Source organism: Penaeus vannamei, chromosome 13 (assembly GCF_042767895.1).
Source record: "Penaeus vannamei isolate JL-2024 chromosome 13, ASM4276789v1, whole genome shotgun sequence".
Classification (NCBI taxonomy): domain Eukaryota; kingdom Metazoa; phylum Arthropoda; class Malacostraca; order Decapoda; family Penaeidae; genus Penaeus; species Penaeus vannamei.
This window is the reverse complement of record NC_091561.1, coordinates 3,794,783-3,817,282: the sequence shown is the minus strand read 5'-3', so window position 1 is coordinate 3,817,282 and position 22,500 is coordinate 3,794,783. Positions and strand designations below refer to the sequence as shown.

Genomic DNA, 22,500 nt, shown 5'->3' with positions numbered 1-22,500 from the left:
GAAAGAGCCAGACTTAAATTGCAGTTTCTCTATTCTGTTTATGCTTTTCCCTTGGTTTATTGCATTTTCCCTTCCCACACCTGTTTTATCTCCGTCTCCCGCTCACGGCTGTTTTGTTTCACAGGTGGCATCCGAAGACCGCAAATTCCTATATTGCAACTCCATTTCTCTTTTTTGCCCAGCTTTTATTTGCTTCTCGTGTACACTGCACACACGCACAGGTCTAATGGGTGTTTTTATTTAGCCTCGACCTTTGTTTAAGCGTTTTTTATAAGTGGATAGGAAAAATGTCCAAGCCTCATCGATTATCGTAAAATTTAATCGATATTCAAATTTAGCGGTGACTCACTTTTTTAAGCCTCGAATAACATTTAATTTCTGCAAGTTCATGTTCGCTTTTCCTCCGCATTAGATATCTTATAAACTTAATCACCCCCCCCCCCCCTGTACACCAAGTCTCTCGTATAGATTACTGACTTATTTTAAGTTTAAATTTAACTTTATGAAATCAACTGCAGATGTATTTTTTATTCAATATTATCTAAGCAATCCCGTTTCCATCAATCAGCTTTCTCAATCATACTTTTACGTGCTAATAAGATGTAAATGGGTTTAGTTACTAAGTCCTCTAGCTAATATATACTAATATAGCTACTAATATAGGGAATGTGAGTGAGCGCCTGGGAGGATCCTTGGAATTGTTGAGCTTAAATTCGTATAGCACTATTTTGCTAACGTCTTCCGGCTCTATCTTTGAGTCGGTTTCCAAGCTGCTGCTGATCAAATTGGATTTCAGTTTTACATTAAAAGCGGCACGTTTTCTTGGGTATTCTGTTTTTTTTTTCGATTAGATTTGTCAGTATTTATTATCGTTATTATTAGTAATAGTATCAATATTATTGCTCCTCTTCTTCTTCTTATTATTATCATTATCATTATTATTATTGTTATTGTCATTATTATTTTTTATATTATTATTATTATTATTATTATTATTATTATTATTATTATTATTATTATTATTATTATTATTATTATTATTATTATTATTATCATTATCATTATCATTATTATTATCATCATCATTATTGTTAGTATTATTGTCATTCTTCTTCTTCTTCTTCTTATTATTATTATTATTATTATTATTAGTATTATTTTGTATCACTGCCAGCCCTGTTCATGATATATTTCAGTAACCGGTCATTATCTCATTGCTGTCAAAAAGAGGTCTTACTCGAAACGTCGTTGGTTGACAATAGTGCTATCCTTACTGTTATGAATGTGTTATATTTGCCGATTGCATTAGATTATTGTAATAATTGTCAGTTTTTGTCACTGGAGCTTGTGGTTAACTATTTTTGTGTCTTCACTGTTTTTAGCGGTCTCGTAGCATCCCGTAAAAAAAACAAAGGGATTCTACAATCGTCTCCCACCTGTTGAAGTCTAATATTACCCCGACTGTTCATTCAACTTTTGTCCACATATTCACCACTCTTGGCTACCGTGTAGAGACACTGTGGTATTTATAGTCAGCCCCAAAACATGCACCAGTGTTGGAGTCGGCAGATTCGCTGTAAAGTTTTGGCATTTGATACCAGGATGCTAGGGGAGGGAAGCAATTGCCCCCCCCCCCAAGACTGATTGACCCCCTCAAGGTCTGGCTTAACCCCCCCCCCCCCGAAGTATCACACTCCCATTTTCCCCTAAATTACACCTTTATAGCTCTAGTCCTAGCTTATATGTGCTCGTAGAACATTAAGAAAAATCTTTGGGAGGCTCGCAGCAACCCAGAAACCGATTGCGCTCCCTTCGCTCGCCAACCATACCCCCCAAGAAATCGCTAAAATGACCCCCCTGTTCAATACTCTTCTGACACGTCACTTCTATAGCAAACACTGACACGCTTCTTCTTTTTATTTATTTATATACGTACTTGTGTCATTCTTGACTTTAGCGTTTTTCATTGCCGCGATGTAGAATGGTGATAATTTAAAGAAACTGTTTAGTTTTGCACACTTAATTATATGTCAGTTATTATTAACATAAGCTGCCTTTGATTTTTCGTGTTTTCTTTCAGTTTCTTAGCAAAAAAACATTGAGAAACTTACTGTTACTTTTGAAAGAGGTCCTAAAGTATTTCTCTCTGCTTCAGGGTGGCAACATCGAGAAATGTTCACAGTGTACCCGCACTGTGTACGCTATGGAAAAGTTAGAAGTGGCTGGGCGTGTAATGCATAAGACGTGCTTCCGGTGCTGCAAATGTAACTCGCAACTAAGGTGAGATATAAAACTCCTTTTTTTAAAAACTGTAGTTGCGAAGAAAAATCTGTTCTTCATTCTTCATGGTTCCATATCCAGTATGAACAAACATGCTAAATATATCTTTGGGTATTCATTAATTAGAAACAAAATATTTAGTGAGAAACAGGTGATGTTTAATATATTTTTTTCCAGTGTTGGCAGATTCTCCATCGGCGGCGACGATCTGTATTGCATGACCCACTACAAGCAGGCCTTCAGGGAGAAGGGGACCTACGATGTGTTCACTCCTAACAATCCCTGCAAAGGGAAATGGGAGGCAAAAGCCCAGCAATGACGTGGAAGTGTTAATGTATAGTTGGGGACCACATTCACAGCATCCACAGGTTGAGCAATGTAATTCTTCAGACTCTGAGTGTTTATGGCGACTAAGTTTTCCAGCAAATCTGAAGGCAGTATTTTAGAGAAAATGAGAGCAGAAATCGGAACTACTTTTACTTTATTTTTGTAAATGATAATGTAATATAGAAATATCTGCATCTGTAATTTCCTGAAACACAACAATCCTGTGAAAGCCTCCATTTCTGTGCCTTAGCACTTCACATGCTCCATTTTTGTATATTTTTTCGAGAGAATTTTTTTTAATGACCTGGAAAATAGATGTTTACTGCTTTGCATGACTGACATGCAAAAGTTAGACCCCTTCTACTACATGATTATGTCCTAATCCTAATGTAATAAATTTTGTGCTTTTGTTGTTTTAAATTTTTGCCATGACATACAGGAAATATGATTCTTGAATTTGTACAATATATTATGTTTATGTTGAACATCACTTTAGAAATATTACATTAGGACAATGACAATGATGATAAAATGATTGTCTGTTTAATGTTATGCTATGGATATCCTTTAAACTATACAATTAGACATAGTCATATTTATTTGCTTCGATTTTAATTTTAACTAATTTGTTGTAATATTTTTTTTTGTAAAAATACAATTTCTCCTAAGAGGAAAAGTGTATAAAGTGTCTTTATGTCAAGAACACTTCATTTCATTGTCTTTAATTGAAAGAATTGTCTCATTTTGAAAAGACTGATTTTATTTTTTACCTTTTGATAATAATGTGGTCAGTTTGATATTCACATTCTTTGATTAATCTGGCTCTAGAAGTAACTTGGCCCAACAGTGTATGCTTTGGCCATGATCTCCATTTTTAAGATGTGTGTATAGAATATGTCATGTACACATTACAATATTCTGTCCAAAGATAGATTATGGAGCATCTCAGACCTTTGATATGGCCTTGGAATATTTTTTTTTCTCAGAAAAAGAGTGAGTTGTTTTCTGTGTGATAATAAGCTTTTTTGTGATAACCAAGATTTAATACCAATTTTGAATTCTTAACCCCATTTTGGTTTTCAAAATATTTAGTCTACTTCAATGGAATGAGTCAACAATATATGCCATATTGTTTTGTGATCAGCTTTAAGAGTGTTCTTGTAATTCTAATCTCCAATTTACCTACTAAGTAATACTTTTTGATGTTTTTGAAATAAGAATACTACTTGATATATATACACTGAATGGCCTTTTTAGGTTTCATGTATTTATAAAACTTGAATTGTAAGTACATATGTATATATTTTTTCATCAAAATTAAATGTACTTGTTCATAACACTTTCATATCACAGTACTTATTGTATGTACATGTACGTACTTCTTACTGTATAAAGAACAGGTATAGACTTTCATGATCAAAGAATATCCAATAATTTGGATATCAATTTTATAATTATATTTAAGATACAATTACATTAAAGGTATCCAAATATATATTCGTAAACCAAAGAGAGGATAATGAAAATGTTGGTATTACTGTAGATCTTTTTACTTGTAGATAAAGGTGAGCCACAACTACATTTAGCCACAATTATTTATGATTATATGTATGAAAGCTATAAAATAAATACAAAAAATTATTGCATTATCTTTATTATGTATGATTTTAGATTTTTGAGATGTTCATGTGTAGCTACACTTGAAAAAAGTAATAATGAGGCAGATTATCTGCAAAGAGAAGATATAAGTGAATGGAGACAGATTCAGAATCATTACTACAGCAAACTCAGACGGTGTACCACAAGGCAATACTTTGCACCTTCTTTTTTGCCCTGATGGTGGTATAAGTACATGAAAATGAGAATATCAGCTTTCCTGATAAGGGAAATATGGCTCAGGTCTAACTTTACCAGGAGCTACTGAAGTCAAAAAAATACTTAAGTGCATTTAATACAAGGCTCACACTCCTATATTTCAACCACTCAGCAGTGAACAAGCTGCAAAGCACTACAATTACTAGTTCTCCAGTTACATGTCTTGTGCATTAAAATGGTATTCTGGCTGTGATCTAATATTGACTGTTTAATATACAGAACAGAAAGATCAAGAAAGTAAGAGTTCCAGTATTTTCGATAACAACTACTTACTGGTACAGAGTTTAGCCTAAATACCTTTGTGAGCCTTTGCATACACCAAATATTGAATTGTAACGCGTTTAGGGGAGAAAAATTCAAATTTAATTATTTACTGATTTCTATTATAGATATGTGATGGTTCTTAGGTTACCAGTCCTCAAACACTCCGCTTCATGGGGAAAGATTAAAAAGCAATGAACCATAGAATATCCTCAATGAAGATATTAATTGGATCTTAACAAACACATATATAACATTATACATCATACCTATTTGTGTCAGCACAGTCATCTATGACATCATATGCATGGAATCAGGGTTATGGCAGTAATTAATACTATGCAAATTTGATTTTAGAATAAGACAAATGTAATAGGTGCATCATTTATATATATTTTTTTTATAATCAATCTTTCATCATTTTTTGGGAAGGGTTTCATTTCTTGTTTATCACAGCCATGTGTATACTAGCTATTATTATTATTATCATCATTATTATTATTTTATTATTTCATAACTTTACATTATGTATATAATAATAATAATAATAATATCAGTAATATTTGCTTGTGTGGTAAATATTTTAAATACTATAAATGAGATATGTATAAACTAGTATTATACACTACACTGATACACAGGTAAGGCTGGCAGGATTCATAGTTTTTATCAAACTGACAACAAATTTTCGTTTTCTTACTATTGGGTCTTCCGTAGGGGTAGATTCCTAAGCTTCATTTATGCCTTAATGAAGATAAAATGCAACACTGGTAATCAATATACATTCAAAACATGAGTACTACATTTTTGTTAACTGCATGAACTCACAGCACTCTCAAAACTGGCTAGCTTCCCCTTTTCTTCCCTCTGTGCATCTTTGGAGTGACCACCAATGTATTATGAAACACGTAAAGCAGGTGAAATGAATTGGTTGCCTAAAACATTTGTCTCATTTTCTTCTGAACATTATTGTTAAAACACTTCACATCTTTCCCAAAGCAGTCATAAAAAAATCCAACAATGAGGTGTTATTCAAATGCTGAAACTGGCACTTCATCAGCTTTCATTGATGTGGATTAAGCTGTAATCAGGCATAAGAGCATATGTCCAGCTTATAATAGCATCAAACTTCAAAAGATGTATGTAGTTCTATGAAATCAAAATTGTCAAATCTCTATTACTTTCAAACCACCTAATACCTTTTCCTATGGCACATAAAAAATAAACTGCTAAAGTTCTGAAGAAGTACAATATGTTTTTAGCAACTTAAAGGTCAGTAACATAAAAAGTATTTTATGGGAAGCATTAACAAAGTCCATTCTTATCAATTTAAAATATCAAGGAAATATATTACAGTTTATAATATTTCTGGCTATCATTCCATGGAAGTGACAAATGAAAGTCTTTTACTTCTTAAAAAGAGAATATATTGATAAAAAGATCACCATCAATCTGGCACTTCCTTTTGCCACTAATATATGCTAACATGGGTTATATTAAGCTTCTTTTTTTGTTTCTGGTATAACAGTGTTTTATTCCATTGGTGCTTACTTCCCTGTGCATAACACGAGAAATTTGCTATAATATCTATTATCATTCAACTATGAAATTTCCTTTATCAGACTTACTAAAACAGAAGTGGTAATCAGAAAAAGGAACAAGAAATATCCTCAGACAGTTTTGTTCTGGACTGAATATCATTTTTACCATATTCCAAATTAAATGTTATTCTAAATAAAGGGGGAAAAATGAAGAGAGAAATAAACTGAACTGGCTCGAACTGTACCACGAAGTGAAGAGGAGTCATGGTTCTCTCCTTTAATCTTTTGAAGTTTCTCCCTTTCACTAGAATTGGGACATCACATGAGAAATGGTGCAGCTATATGCACTAAGCCAAAGATTTTTACTCTTATCTACATATCTACAATCTATACTAAAATTGATATAAATTATGAATAATATTTTCAAACAATCATTTGTCTATGGAGAAATGTTAAACAGTAACATGTAAATGCTTTCTTACAGTTATATTCAATTATTGAATCTCTATAACTAAAACAGAGATGGTTTCTGCGACCTCAATTAACTGTTACGTAAAATAATTCACTGCATGAAAAGAGAAAATGGTAACACAAAAGCCAAAATTTATCGGACTTGTACAGTACTACATGGACAACTTCAATAGATGATACAAATGAAATGAAAACTTGTGCAGACCCCAACTATGAAGAATATTCTGTCTTATAACTTGAAAACCTTAATTTAGTTTTATAAATAAGAAATCTATTTTGGGGGCCACCATGGTACAGTAGTGGTGTTCACGGCTCGGGACCAAAAGGGTCCTGTCCATGGTCTAAGGTATGAAGGGGTATCTACTCTGTCTCTCACTGCCTAAACCAAAAGTCCAAAAGAAGACACATTGCTTGCCTTTACCAAAAAGGGGCTTACTAATACAGAGGTAAAACCAAATCATTTTAGAAACCTATTCTAGTTCATTTCCTGTGGGCATGCTTAAGTGTAATGCCTGTTACTCAACTGGAAAATGTTTTTATATCTAAAATCATAAACACAGGAGGGGGCTTTACAAAACAAAAAAAATCTCTGAAGTTTGATTTCTTTACTAAAAACAGAACTGATGAGGTCACAGAGCCCACTTGCAATACAAATAAATACCTTCAGTTTGGTTTTTGGTTTGAATAAGTGGACAGTCAAAAATCCCTCATTAAAACAAAAATACTAAACCGAATTCAATGGTCCTCAATATTTGAATCACAAGGTAAAATAAACAAAACAATAAAATCTGCAGTAATGAAAATATCATTGATAAATCAAGCTTTCATAAAATCACAGAAATAAGAATAATTTGTGCCATCTGAGAGGAACCAAGTGCCACTGAAACTATTATTGGTAGGTCTCAGTTGGCAGAAAAGCTTACAACATTCACTGTGCTAAACCAGGGAGTCCCAAAAAATTAGAAGGCTATAAAAGAGAAGTAAAACTCCCATGAGCCTGTTGAGACACAATTCTTTGGGTCTTATAACTCTTATAAAGTGTTTTGTTGAATTTACACTATAACCTATATTTTACTGTGATAAAGTGCTATGACTAGTCTAATTCTTATGTGGCATCGAACCATGAAGTGACCATAATGAATATAATACTTTTATCGGATATGATATGGCTACACACAAAGTGCTGAATAATCAATATTTTTACAGAAAATATTGGTCAGGCTTTCTTGTTGCTGAGTGAAGGCTTTCTCCGGAAAACTTGCTGAACAAGTGCCGAGACACAACTTCAACTCAGCCCTGACACCCACAATGGTCATCGCCAGATCTACTGGTGGCACAATAGGGGAGAATGTACTTCGCAGAGTACCTTGGGACTTGTGGTATGAGATTTGTTGATGGCATGCTGTTAGCTGTACCAAAATATCTTTTAGTTTAAATCCTCCCAATCAGTGAATGGATGACAAATACTGGATCTGAGAAATGTGGTTAGGAAGAACAATATATATATATATATATATATTTCTAAAACAAAACAGAACAGAAATTTCACAGTTCAGGTCATGTAGTCTTACATATACAAGATTTATAAAATGACTATCATTCAAGATCTTTGTCATTATCCACCAATGATAAGAACTCAAGATATTAATGATCTCAGTCTGCCATCTTTTCACTGATGAGGTGTGAAGTCATATGGCACTTTGCCATTTGTTGATTTACAGAATATTGTATCTACAATAGTCTAAAAACGTTTTTTCCTATTCTTGACTCTTTGCCAATTCTGAACTTGTTGCTTCAATTTTTCTTGTCCACTTCCCTTTGTTAGGTGTAAATACATCATATGTTCCTTTTTCTGTGAAAGCCTGTTTATAGTGTGTCATGCAGTATATGTCCTCACCGCCTATGGAGAATGAATTCATGCTGGAAGAAACAAAAAACATATGGTAAAATATAAGAAATGATACAAACAGGTTTACAGTACATAAAACATAGTTCTTAATACAAATCTCATTTTGTGAATGAAAGAAATTTACTTCTGCAGTATAGGCAAATGTTGCAAATACTTCATGGCATCAAGAAAAAAGACATTACCTGAGTTTTGTACTACATTTGCAGCATTTGAAGCAATTCTTATGTAGTACACGACCAGCAACTTCCAGTCTCTCCATTGCATACACAGTGCGGTCACATGACAGACACTTGTCTCCCCCACCACCCTGAAAATAATTATTAATTTGAATAACCTGGTAGAAAGCTTAGTAATATACTTTCTTTACTTCTCATTATGTGTCATCTCTAAATGATAAAATTAAGAGAATGCACAATTCAATCCAAAATTATTAAAATGTATACCATTGCTTAAAGTCAAATGTCTTCAGTTGGGATATAATACCTACACACAAAATCCATGTCAAACTAAAGCATGCAGTACCACCAATTTTTTTCACTACGGATATGATTAGTGACTAAAGTGTCTCTAACATTACGTATTTGGCAAGTATTCCTATACAGAGGTCAATTATGAATTACAGTTGGTGGAAGATATTCTCTACAAATACCTGTTTTCCCTTGTAACACACCAAATAAGTACAAAAAATCAGTATATAAAAAAAAAATCAACAGTTGGTTAGTTTCAACAGTACAACATTTTGAAACTCATAAGCTTTACCAAAGTAATAATAAAAAATGGACATTTCGTTAGTTCACAAACAAATACCACATTAAATATAGGCATCAGACAATGAGTAAATGACTGTACACTATATTAGTATAAATATAAATGCATTACATCACACTGAAACATTTGCACTTTATGACTTACCTATCAATATAATTGCTTGGAAATATGTTGACTCATAATTACAAGGAGGTACATACAGATTCATTTAATATATCAATTTATTAATCAATTTTGATACAAAGTTAAAAACTACATAAAATAATAATAATAACATAAAGTACCTCAATTGTGCGCTGTTTTAAATGACACAATTCTTTATACAATTGTGAGTTCTGACAGCATTATCATTTTAGTTTACAGTGCTGAAACTGCATCTTACAAAAAAAAAAAAGAAAAAAAAAATCTATCAGTGAAATCTAAAAAATATGATACAAATCATCTAAATATTATACTCCAAAAAGCTTCAAGCATTCTGAGGACATGTAGAGTGAGTGAAGATGCCATACATAAGGAAGGTAAAACTTCATATACAGTAAATTTGACAGTCACTCGCCTTACTTGTATGAGTGATTAATATTTATGGGAATACAAGGGCATTGCTAATTATATCTATAAGCAGCAGATTCATTTATGTATGCTGATTGGTTACTTGCTGCATTACCTATACAGAAAAGGAGGGAATTACTTATATACTGTATACCAGAAAAAAACTTCCTGTACAAGCTGTAGTCCACACACAATAGTAATACGTTTTCCTGGTAACATTCATTGCATAAAAAGATGCTGAGAACTAAAAAATATATTAACTGCATATACTATTCAGGCTGCACTTATTTCATCAAGTAAAACAAAGCATCATCTGTTCTTTATGTTTTTAGCACCTACAATTTTTTAGAAGATTATACGCATACCCTCTTTAAGCACCAAATTAGAAAAAATGCCATTTTACTCTAAGAATAAGGATTACTCTACTCTTTACCTTTGATTCTCTTAGAGTATGAGAGCACAGTCATAATCCTAAAATTTGCAAGCTGTGGTTGAATAAAGAAAGCTCACACTTCTGATATATATCTTCGGGAAACAAGCATCTACAAGGTAATACCAAACATCTTTCATGACAAATGAAGGTAAAGGAAATAACTGATGTTATTTTCATAATAAGCAGTAACATGGGATTTACTGACTTAGAAGAAAAAACATCTTCCATGGAAGTATAATACATAATAAAACATTTAAATACAACACAAGAAAGACATACTGTATTTGGAAAAAAATGTCATATAAAAGGCAATCACTCTATCCCCAGTCATTTATGAAACATTCTTGGTTTCCTGATTTCAAACATGTTAACTTGAAGGGCCACATGATTAACAATGAGAGACAACAGAACGATATCTGCTGTTTTTATGGAGTTACTAATGAGGTGTAAACCTTGCATATTGGAATCAAGCTGGAGCAGAGTTTCTGAACGTGGCAGTCCATGTGGTTTGAAGAAAGGAAGTGATGTGCACAACTGCTGAATGAACGATGACGGATGACTGGGGTTGCAGGCGTCGTGGCAAGTCTCACTGGTGGAGGGAAGTGGACAGTCAGCCACAATGCCATAACTCAAGTCTGTGGTTAGTTGTGTCCATCCATAAGCTGTTCTGTTATCATTTCTCCTGTTGCAGGGTGAACATTGCCACAAAGAGGGAAAAAACAAAAAAATGATGTAGTGCACACTTCAATTCAAACTTAAAGTAGGAGTTAGTCCATACTGATATGAAATGATGCTACAAGCATGCACCATTCAAAACACTGCTGCTACATCACGTCATTCAATTGATGCTGTTAATCCATTTGAAATGTCTTTTGTGTGGTGAATTTTTTGTTATGTTCCTCCTCTTGACTTCTTGAAGAAGACTGTAGTTTGTCTGAATACAAAGCCAAGTCATGAAGCTCTTCTCTTTCTCCCTTATTTCATAAGAGAGCTTTAGCAGCTACATGCACTATTGTTAGAGATGCTGTCAAGGAAATGCAATTGATTCCACAGTCTGCAAAGCTCACAGTGTGTAGATGAGACATTCATCCTTACATCTGGCTATCATCACCATGTCATTCTTGGGTGTAGCCTTTATGTCTTCTGAAGGTTTACAGACACTGTTAATGATTACTGCCATTTAGTAGTCCTCCTGACGTCTTTATATGATACAAATATGTTCTGGATTTTGGTATCTAGAAATATGTATATGGCTGATCCTTAAATATCATCATACATAAGCACATTTCTTTTCAACTGTATATTGTACAAATTATCTATAATTTGGGAAGTTACCAATCACTTGTGTATTTTTGTTCAGATTATGTTTCTGTAGTGTCATGCTCTTTTTCAGTTTCATGCTGAGTGCAATCCAATAATTCCCTTTAAGGAAGAGAATGTCCAGATCTCAATGCGATTTCCAGATGTACAGGTAAAATTTTCTCTGTTTATACTTCAAAAGTTTCCTTGTATGCTTTTGCAAGGGGAGAACTCCTGGGCATTGTTCTTGTTAATATCCAAAGGATATGGGATGGTACACAAAACATGCAATGATACTGCTTTAAGGTTACACTAATCAATACAAATGTATAATGAATGCTACAATACTACCTTCACCTGGTCTATATGATACTACTATTTTTTTAAATATTTGATACTAGTTACCATGTTAAACTTCAAAGTCTTTTCCTCTATCAACCTTTTGCCTTTTTTACATATAACATGTTATATCTATACATCACAATCTTACACACAATTTCCTAATATACAATCAATCTAACCTACTGAGAAGGCACAAAAGATATATATCTAAAGAAATACAGAGAAATTTGTCATTCAATGTAGACTAATACCAATAAAGAAGTTTGTTTTTACTACTAGTTTCTGTATTCCAACATAAGTGAAACTAGTACATTATTGCAACATATGCTCTTACATGATATGTTCATAGAAAGATACATCACCAGTATGAAAGCATCAGTAATAGAAACTAGTTTGTGTTTTTTTCTCTGAGTCCTTAAAGAACATGAAAGAAAATCAGATATTTGCACTTACCACAAATCTGTTGACCTTCAACTTGGGTTGACTGCTTACGACCGGCCGGCTTGCCTCCTGGGCCTTGTTCTCAAACATGGCACGGAGGTTGCGGGCGGTGTCAATGGACGGCATACACTCTTCGTCATCTTCGTTCCTTTCATTGCGGTTGTACTCGTTGTTGTGCTCAACCTCTGACTCCCACCGCTCGAATTTGGCTCGCAGCGAAGCTGCTTTTCTGGCACTCTGTGAGGATTTAGCCTGTATAGCAGCAAAGAAGCAGCAGCAGCAGCAGCAGCGGCCACCACGTGTGCATGCACAAATATATGCGTGAAGCAGCAAGTGCATTACCAAAGATATTAAGGGATTTTTAACCAGATTTAATAAACCAGTTTACCCAGTGACAATATTGAAGCAACAAAATGTAATGTTTGTGGAAAGTGAAAGTTGTTAGTAGAGGAAAATACCATGTGTATAAAAAAGATTAAAGAATTTTACATTAGAAAAATAGAAAATGTGAACAAAAGTACCATGCATGACATGAACACAAAAAATATCAGAAAAATAATAGAGAAAAAAATGATCCAGAGAAAATAGACAATCAACAGAAGAGACACATAATGGTAAGTAAGCAATGATTCATTGTAAAATTTACAATAAATTTAGCAGCAACATATTGGAATTCAGGTTGGCACCAGTGCATGACAAGATCACAGAACACAGATGCATTTGGAGACATTCACAGTAGACAACATGCAGACAGGTAGGTACGATTAGATGTTGCAGCAGATCAGCAAATAAGCAAGTGATAAGGAGGAAGACCAGGAAAGGGGAGGATGATAGGGGAGGACGGGGGAGGGAGGAGGAGGGAGGAAGGACGTAATCATTAGTAGTTTCTTAAATAAAGATATAAACAATTCAGCTTAAAAATAAAATGAATTTTGAGAGATTCTTGAAGTATTTCATGAGTTCACAGAAAATCTGAGTGTGCATATTCCTGTTACTGACACCAGCTATCATCATACAATGATACTTGTCATTATGATAGTATTTGCATGAATTATTTCTTGCCTATAAAAAGATAAAGAAAAAATTCTGACAATTGTAAAAGATATTTTTTACAAAATCTATTAGTTCTATTATATTCATAAGCATTTCAAGACATCTACAAACACTCTGATACTTCAAGATCTCCTCGAGAAAGATAACTTAAATAGAGGATGAACACTGAGAGTCGTATCTCTGCTATTTTATAACTCGTAACTTAAATTTTTCTTATGCACAATAAAACCTCCTAAAATGAGATGTTTGCTAATAACATACTCAATGACGGCAAGTACACTCTGAGTTGAATCTGGCACACAATCACCAGCACTTAATAAGAAGTCTAGAAGACTATGTATGAGCTTAAAGCTAACTCAATAAAGTAAACAAACATTTCATACAGTGATGTGAATTTGTTTATCAATCTAACCTTTCTTATCAAACCTGTAAATGATGATGAAATAGAAAACCTAAGTATATTCAGTATCATGATTTAATTTCAAATGCAAGTCTAACATTAAAAAATGGGATTTCTTTAGGAGGTTTCAGTGTGTGGTTTAGCATAAAACAATAATAATCAACTGGGAAATAAAGCACAATTATTACATTCAAAATAAAAAAATTCAAATAAATGCAGTATGAGATAAATTTTCATGTAAATATGGATAATTTTGGTATGGTGTGTACATGCTTCAAGGTAAAGGCATTGATAGCCTTAGGGTAAAAAAAATATGTTTATGGATATAATGGCAGGGAGCATTTTGTGGAAATCTCACAAACTCTTATATCACCCAATATTCTGAAGGCCAGCTCTAACTCAGCTACTTCTTATGCCAACTAGAAGCAAGTTGTTGACAATATGAACTGAATATCCATTTATAAACATTAATATAAGGAAATACAAGTTAATATAAAAAAAGGGGAACATCAGTGCGTCACTGCCATCTACATTGTTACCAGAGAGAAAGGGAGCAGACAACAGAGAGGCCTTTTTTATGATATTGAATACATCCACATTACTACAAAAGGGTGAGTCTGAGTAATGACAGCCTAGCAGAAGCATTGAGAATTGGGTCACCACACTAGCAGTACCACACCTACCCCTCACTGGATCACCTACCAGCTGTACCGGTGACAGAAAAATCACATCAGTACTTTTTATCAGTATAAGGTCCTGTTGTTTTATATATCTGAACTAATGGTGTGTCACTACATGGCATCATCAGAATCAAACTCCACAAACCTATATATCTCTGTCAAGATAAGATACAAAACATTCAAGAAGCTGTTCATAAAAAGGAAAGATGCTTGTAGGCCACTTATGAAGGGTGATTCTCATCTTTTCCTCAGTGGGAGAATTCTTAAGTTTATTAGTGCTATTGGAAACAAGAGGTCTAGCCCCAAAAGTTTCAAAACAAAACTTGGCAAACTGTGAAAAGATACAATTCTACAAGTTTTCTGGATGGCAGTAGAAGAAAAACGTTAGTGGCTTTATGTACTAAAGAGCAAAAGAAAATGTCAAACATCAGTAATATAAAGAAATACTGTGTCCCAATGTCTCATAGTTGGACTGCACTAGCGTATGAAAATATTCATAATAAAGCAGAATTTGATTCATAAGTACTGACCATAAAATAATTTGACAGCAACTTATTACAATGTATGTGTGTATATTTGGGCCAAAGCAACAAAATAGTGAATTGTGGTTCTGATCTGAACACTGTAATGATATCTACCAATCTATATAAAGTAAAAAATACACATTTATAAGTAAGCACTGCAATATAATTTAAAGAAAAATTGACCCCTCATGGATGGGCTATAAGCACCCATACAATACCCGCAAGTGAGCTGATTTCTTTTAAAATCTATATCTTATGAAGTTAGGTTTTGCCTTAAAACAAAATGAGGTGGGATACTTGTAGACAAAATGGCAGCTGATTGATGTGCATGTAACATTATGGGACCCATCCATAAAGGGTTCAGCAAAAGTTGAATCACCTTCCATCTATTTCCACAACAACCTGATCTTACTTACCTTCTTTTTCCTTGCTTTTTGCTAATAAAAACAAAAAATATGAAAATCTAATATAAAGATAATAAACTGTTGTAGCATCAATCATTTACACTTCCTTTGTCACCCTACCACAGAAAGTAATGGTAAAAAATTACATCTTACCATCTCTAAGATTTCATCCTTGTACTTTGGTTTCCTAGGTCTCTCATCATCATCATCAGACTCCTCCTCCTCATCTTCATCATCATCTTCTTCATCCTCTTCATCCGAGTACTCTTCATCAGAATACTCTTCGTCATCTGAATCATCATATTCACCCTCTGGTGGTGGCGTGAAGCGCTTCAGTGGTCGCGGGCCTGGTAATGAGGTTACCATGAATAGGAGTTCAACAATGCAGCTAAACATCAGTCTTGCATTAGCATTTCATAACCATTATATCTATTAATAACTATAGCTGCATGACCTTTTAAAGGCTACGCCTACGTCAAGTTTAATCTAACTGGTTGTGAAATGTGTTGAATTACATGTGCTATATCACCTACAAAACACCAAATCCTTCCAGATTTTACATTAGACAAAATAATAAAAAGAAAAAGTACCTTTGGCATCGTCATCCTCTTGCATTTCCATTTTCCTGAACATGGCAAGCACACTTTTGGTCTTGCGACAATCTAATGGTTCCTCTAGGTTGTCAGTGTACTTGACAAGATTAGGATCACGTCCGTAGAAGTCGGCCACTTCCTCATCATCACAGCCCTGGGGAAATACATATGATGAGTTATCAAATGTTTGGACGTTTCTTTTATTTCCTAGTATGTAATGAAGGAAAGGAAAGGCACAGGCCAGGAAAGTGAACAGGAAAATAGGATATTATAAGAAAAAATGTTACTATGGTTAACAGGGATCAACATCAATGGGGTAATGTTCTGGAATAAAAATAGTCTATGTGGTAATTAGTAGTTCTACTGGAAGGGAAGTCAACTATTAATAGAAACTGAGGATGTGAGAATAAGGTTATGAATAAAGGCAAAGTCAGTCTGGCAAAAACACTTAATAAACAGCAACCTGCCAGAACAGATGTATTTCTCATTCACTTTACTATGCAAGGCAAAATGTATTTCTTATGCTTCCTGGCACTACATTTCTCTAAGTGACTTGTCTCACACTACTGACACATTCAGATATAAGAGAAATGTTTGGCCCAGTAGTTTCTGAAAGTAAATAACTGCTTATTATGTTTTAGGTGTTACCTTCATATGTATGTAAAAACAAATCAAAAACGTCATAAACGTCTTCTCGTCACTTTAGGCTACACACTGTTAATCACACATAAGGCGAAAGGCAGAGGATAATATACCAAAGGATGAGGAAAAATACATTTAAATTTCAGCACAAAAAGAAAAGCACTTAACAAAACTATGTAAGGGATACAAAACAGAAGTGGGCAGGAGATGAAGAACAGATGATTAATAATCAATAAAACAAAAAGGGTCAAAAGGGTGGGAAGGAAAAACAAAACAAAACAAAACAAAAAAATATAAGAATACTGAACATAAAGAATATAATAAATAACTGCTGCATACACATACAGATGATAGTAATGAAAAAAAGAAGGTATAGGAGAAAAAACGTGAAAAAGCCCAAAACCAGTCCGAAGAAAATATCAGGCAATATCTTGAATAAGAATACATCAGTCACGTCACTATCACGAAAATCTATGAAAACTATATTTACATGGTTAGATACATTTCTAAGCACATCACCTGAAACATTGTTTGAGTTCTGAGGGAACAAAAAATGCTCAGTTTCTAATGCCACCAACAACCCTAATTGCCATGCATTTCTATATCCATTATCTACACAATCTCTCCACAAAGAACAAACTTATTAATGCGCACAAAGAAAACTCTTAGTATTATTTCAGCTAGCATATGAACAACTGTAATGGCAAGAACTGCAAAGTCTTTGTTACTCACTCTGTAAGACAGACTAAAAAAAAGGGGTAATTTAAGCATCTTATTTTATGCAGGAGTTTAGGCAATTCTCATTGGTCGTTCTAAAGACTAGCTGGTCCTGACTCCATCTTCCAAAAAGGTTTCAGGTTTCAATAAACGTCTCCAGACTGTTTCTTGTTTGCTGTTAAAATCTCTTGGAGTGGCAAAAAAATTTACCTCCTTAATGAGAAGAGAAAGGCAAGGTTTCCTGACAGTCCTGTAGTCATAAAAATGTCCAGTCGCCACCACCGTAATCAATATTTTCCCTGGATGATAATATATAAACAGTTATATCTTGGGAATAAGCCTACTTTATGGGGAATATCTATACATTTTGGAATTTACATTTTTCCCATAGTTTAAAAGGTAACGGTAATGCAAAAAATATAGGTGCATGTATAAGTAGTTTCCCATGATTCCCATAATATCAAAGGGACTTATGCAGAAAATGGTACAAATAGACATGAATAACTTTGCAACCTAAGATAAATAATATCTTGCAATGCGAAGTTATTCACAATTGTTCATAACATTTTCAACATTTGTCAAAATGGACCCAGATCATCTAAGAAAGAGACATTATATCTAGCACATTTTTGCACTGGCTATTGACAGTGCAGAGACATACCCAAAAATCAGCATGCTAACCTGGCAGGTCACTGATTCAGGATGCCAAAAGGATCTAATGACACATGTTAGTGCAACAGTGAAGGCAGACAATTCATCTCATTATTGATGGAAATGGTTTCAGTTAAAAACATATATTAGGATTTATTGCTTTACATATATGAAAATCTTTAGATGAAAAATATATACTAGAAAGCAATATTTAAACTCTAAACACTGAGAATTTAACATGAAGATATTAGACAGAGTGATCACTTTCTTCTAATTATGGGGTAGGCTGGCTGTGACACTTCTAAACACTGAATATATCCAGAGTTACAGAAACAGGAAACATGTACCAGTGATAGGTACTATATTTCACAAACACAACACAAAACAAGACACTTCTACAAGCTACAATGGGCATGGGGAATCGGGAAATTCTGGGTTCGGATGATAAAAAAACTCGGTGACCACAGCAAATTACCCGAAGCCTGCACACCGGACAATTAATTGCCATGCAACGTTTAGGCATATGGGCCTTTAAGAGCTCTTCATCAACCTGGGCTCCATCACGAGGTGGGGTGATGCGGAATACTTTTTTCTTCTTCCTCTCCTGTTCTTTGACACGTTCCTCATAGGTTGCAAAGAATTTAAAGCGGTCCAAAATATTTGAACTTTCAAGTCCCTCTTCTTCTCCATCGCCATTCGCTCCATCTCCGACCTGCGAAGTGAGATTTCGAATGCGCCTGCCCTGCAAAACACCAGCAACACTGTCCGGTCATATCTATCAAATGTTCTCACTTTTTCTTCCGGTTTGTGTGTGTGTGCTTTGCGGGGAGATTTTAAACAAAGTACTTCTATGCTAATGTATTAAGCTGCTACAAGATTGCCAGGCAAGACAAGTGTATAGTTAGAGGTCTATGTAAGAAATACAGAAGGAAGACAGAAAGCAAAGGATCTAGAAAAATATCTTGAAGTAGTGGTTTCTTCTGGATCTTCTGAACTCACATCCTTGCTGTAGAATAACATTCAACATAATTAATATGTGATTTCAAAGAGAGACACACAGTCTGTACAAAAATATTTGCTACAGAGAGAGAAGAGTCAGTATATTAATTATAAGATTTTCTATTAGAATATATTACACATTTATACATGCATGTTAAACTGCATACACATAGAACATATACATACACACCACTGTACGTATATATATATGTGTATGCCTAAAAATATATGGCTAGAGTCAGCTACACTATCATTAATTCCATTTAACTTCATTTAAACAAATTCTCAACTTCATCCAAAAGGGAATGGCTTAATCAATTCATAAACTTTCAAAAGTAGCTTTCAGCTTACACAATCCCAGAGATAACTAAAACTGATCTCTTGTTCTGATTCACAAAATGAATGTACTGCAATCCAAAATTATAGTTGGGAAAACTGAAGATAATGGAAAATTCATAGTACAAAGAGCAAAGAGAATCTGTATTCATCTAAATAGAGCACAATATTTAAAATCATCTAATTCATGCTTGCAATATGGCTATCATAAGTCCCATGGTAAAGAAAAAGGGAAATCACACTTACCTCTTTTGATAACCTGTTTTCACGAGGCTTTGCGGTAGCTCGCTCATCATTCTCCTGGCCTTCTCCTGATTCCATCTGCTTGAACAGGTTACGAGCCTTGCTGGCTGTCTCTGTTGATGGGGCAAAAGTGAAATCCTTGATGACCAATTGCAAAATATTAGAAGCATTTTTTGAGTGCACAATATGGATGCATTTCACTTATGTGTATCAAAAATGGTACAGGCAAGTATCAAATGAAGAAGACGAACAAGAAGAACCCTAAAAAACCCTGACCAACAGCACCTGTTACATGAAACATAAATCTATTCATAAGTAATGAGAAACTATAAATGAAAACCTTACCACTGTTCCGGAAAACTTCATCAACTTCTTTCTGGTCGTCAAGGCTACCACCAAGCTCTCCCTTCTCGAATCTTTCCCTCAGGTTCTTTGTGGCGGGACGACCTTCAATGTTGATTTGCTCTGGCCGCTTGTTTTTGTCATTCTGGCCATCCAGGCTTCCAGACTCAAACATTTCCCTTGTGGAAATGTTCTTACCCTAGGAAAGGCAAAAGGAATGTCACTAATGCTGACTGAGAATTTGGAAAAATGGGGGGAAAATTGAACCAATTTAGAATTAAATTAACAATGATAATGATAATAACAATAACAATAACAATAACAATAATAATAATAACAATTATGATAATAATAATAATAATAATGAAAAACACTGTACCTATGGTGACTTAGAAAATGGAATTTATTTATAATACATAAAAAATGTTCTGTGTCATACATATAATTGCACTGAGCTATAATTTCACTAAAATGCCATTTTTTTATTCTCCACTGAATATGAAAATGCTTCTTACAGCACACAGCATCTGACGGAACTGCGACAATTCCTGATTGCGCCTCTTCCTCATCTCGTCTCGGCGGTTTCTCTGTCTCTTGAGATCTTCCATCCCAGCAAAGCTCACCTGCAAGCAACCGCAAGGAAAAGCCTCCCATTAATAAGCAAAAAACTACAAGAATCCCAATTAGTTAAGCACTAGAAACCATATGAATTTTTGAGACTGGCTTACAATTTCAAAAGCATGTGTCTATGAACATATTAGCTTTGTGCGTGTGTGCAATTGTGTAAGTATCTTTGTTCATGTGTGTGTGTGTGTGTGTGTGTGTGTGTGTGTGTGTGTGTGTGTGTGTGTGTGTGTGTGTGTGTGTGTGTGTGTGTGTGTGTGTGTGTGTGTGTGTGTTTGCATGTGTGTGTGTGTTTGCATGTGTGTGTGTGTTTGCATGTGTGTGTGTGAGTTTGCATGTGTGTGTGTTTGCATGTGTGTGTTTGCATGTGTGTGTGTGTTTGCATGTGTGTGTGTGAGTTTGCATGTGTGTGTGTGAGTTTGCATGTGTGTGCGTGTGCGTGTGTTTGTATGTGTGTGTGTGTGCATGTGTGTCTGTGTGCATATGTGTGTGTGTGCATGTGCGTGTGTGCATGTGCGTGTGTGCATGTGTGTGGGTGTGCATGTGTGTGCACGTGTGGGTGGGCATGTGTGGGTGTGCATGTGTGGGTATGCATGTGTGGGTATGCATATGTGTGTGTGTGCATATGTATGTGTGTGCATGTGTGTGTGTGTGTGCATGTGTGTGCATGTGTGCGTATGTGTGCATGTGTGTGTGTGTGTGTGTGTGTGTGTGTGTGTGTGTGTGTGTTTGTGTGTGTGTGTGTGTGTGTGTGTGTGTGTGTGTGTGTGTGTGTGTGTGTGTGTCAAGTGTATATGTATGCGTTTTTGTATGTTTGTATGTGTATATATCGTGATTATGTATAACTATAGAGCTGCGTATGAATGCGCGTGTGCCAGAGTGCATCCCCGCGGCCCCACTCCCTTTCCCCCGAGGCCCAGAAACCCGCGCCAGGAAGCCACACTCACCGGGCGGGTGATCTTCTTCTTCTTCTTGGTCTTGACGGCGTCTGGGTCTCCGTCCTCGCCTTCCTCTCCTTCTCCCGCCTCCTCCTGGTCCTCGTCCTCGTCCTCCTCGTCTTCCTCGTAGTCGCCCAGCTCTGAGTTCTCAATGCCGTAGTCGTCGTCCTCGCCATACATGAATCTGTCAGGACCAAGAACAACAAAAATTACTATTTAGGCGATTATTTCGACTACTCTTACTTCTGCTTGACCCCTTTATTCCCATCCTTAACAATAATACAAAATAATACCTGTGATGTTGAAAGTACAAACCACACAAGCTATAACGAAGATAATACCTCTTTCCGCCCTATATACCATTTGAAAAGTCAGAACAATATGATTAATCAAGTATTAATCAGGTTACTAATAACTTCCCCGATCACGCTGGTCACCTAACAATCACAAACTAGAACTACATAATAAAGCACGATAAAATGAAACTACCCAACCATGGCAGGTATGGCAATGATAAACCCAACACGACGCATCTGGATGGACTTGCCTGGCTGCCCTGTTGAGCAGGGAGTTGGACCTCCTGATCTGGGCGGGGTCGGCCTGCAGCTCGTCCTCCTGGGCCGCCTGCTCGAACATGGCGAACTTCTGTCGGACGTTCGCTGTGGACAGCTCCTCGAGGCCATAGTCGGGCCTGTCGGTGGCTGCAAGGGAAGAAGACGAGACGAATTTATTTTACGAAACGATGGGATAAAATCATTAAACGGGTGGGGAGGAAAAAATGGAAATGTGGAAATCTATTTTTGTAACTGAACAAGGATTGGGAAAGTGTTTAGTTGGGGATATGGATTATGCCTCATT

General features: G+C 35.2%; 2 protein-coding genes across 58 annotated transcripts in view; one reads left to right on the top strand and one right to left on the bottom strand.

Moving 5' to 3' along the window:
- The window catches only part of LOC113802431 (troponin T, cardiac muscle), a 22,346-nt gene extending 18,098 nt beyond the window's left edge, over positions 1-4,248 (top strand). For all 8 annotated transcript variants that reach the window (XM_070128712.1, XM_070128711.1, XM_070128713.1 and 5 more), the window contains exons 4-5: positions 2,156-2,280; positions 2,458-4,248. In XM_070128712.1, coding sequence (XP_069984813.1) covers positions 2,156-2,280; positions 2,458-2,599 — 267 coding nt within the window. In that variant the 3' untranslated portion in view covers positions 2,600-4,248. The remainder of the gene's footprint in view (positions 1-2,155; positions 2,281-2,457) is intronic.
- LOC113802432 (fap1 adhesin-like) overlaps positions 4,142-22,500 on the bottom strand; it is a 94,059-nt gene continuing 75,700 nt past the window's right edge. For 29 of the 50 annotated variants that reach the window (XM_070128654.1, XM_070128651.1, XM_070128655.1 and 26 more), the window contains 11 exons: positions 22,190-22,343; positions 21,652-21,826; positions 20,596-20,703; positions 20,084-20,279; positions 19,742-19,851; positions 18,636-18,902; positions 16,148-16,304; positions 15,711-15,904; positions 12,509-12,748; positions 8,847-8,971; positions 4,142-8,675 (listed from right to left, as the gene is read on the bottom strand). In XM_070128654.1, the coding sequence (XP_069984755.1) occupies positions 8,513-8,675; positions 8,847-8,971; positions 12,509-12,748; positions 15,711-15,904; positions 16,148-16,304; positions 18,636-18,902; positions 19,742-19,851; positions 20,084-20,279; positions 20,596-20,703; positions 21,652-21,826; positions 22,190-22,343 (1,889 nt within the window). In that variant the 3' untranslated portion in view covers positions 4,142-8,512. Of the gene's footprint in view, positions 8,676-8,846; positions 8,972-9,639; positions 11,097-12,508; positions 12,749-15,710; positions 15,905-16,147; positions 16,305-18,635; positions 18,903-19,741; positions 19,852-20,083; positions 20,280-20,595; positions 20,704-21,651; positions 21,827-22,189; positions 22,344-22,500 lie in introns of those variants that run through there. The other 21 variants (XM_070128674.1, XM_070128702.1, XM_070128701.1 and 18 more) reach the window with 19 other exon arrangements.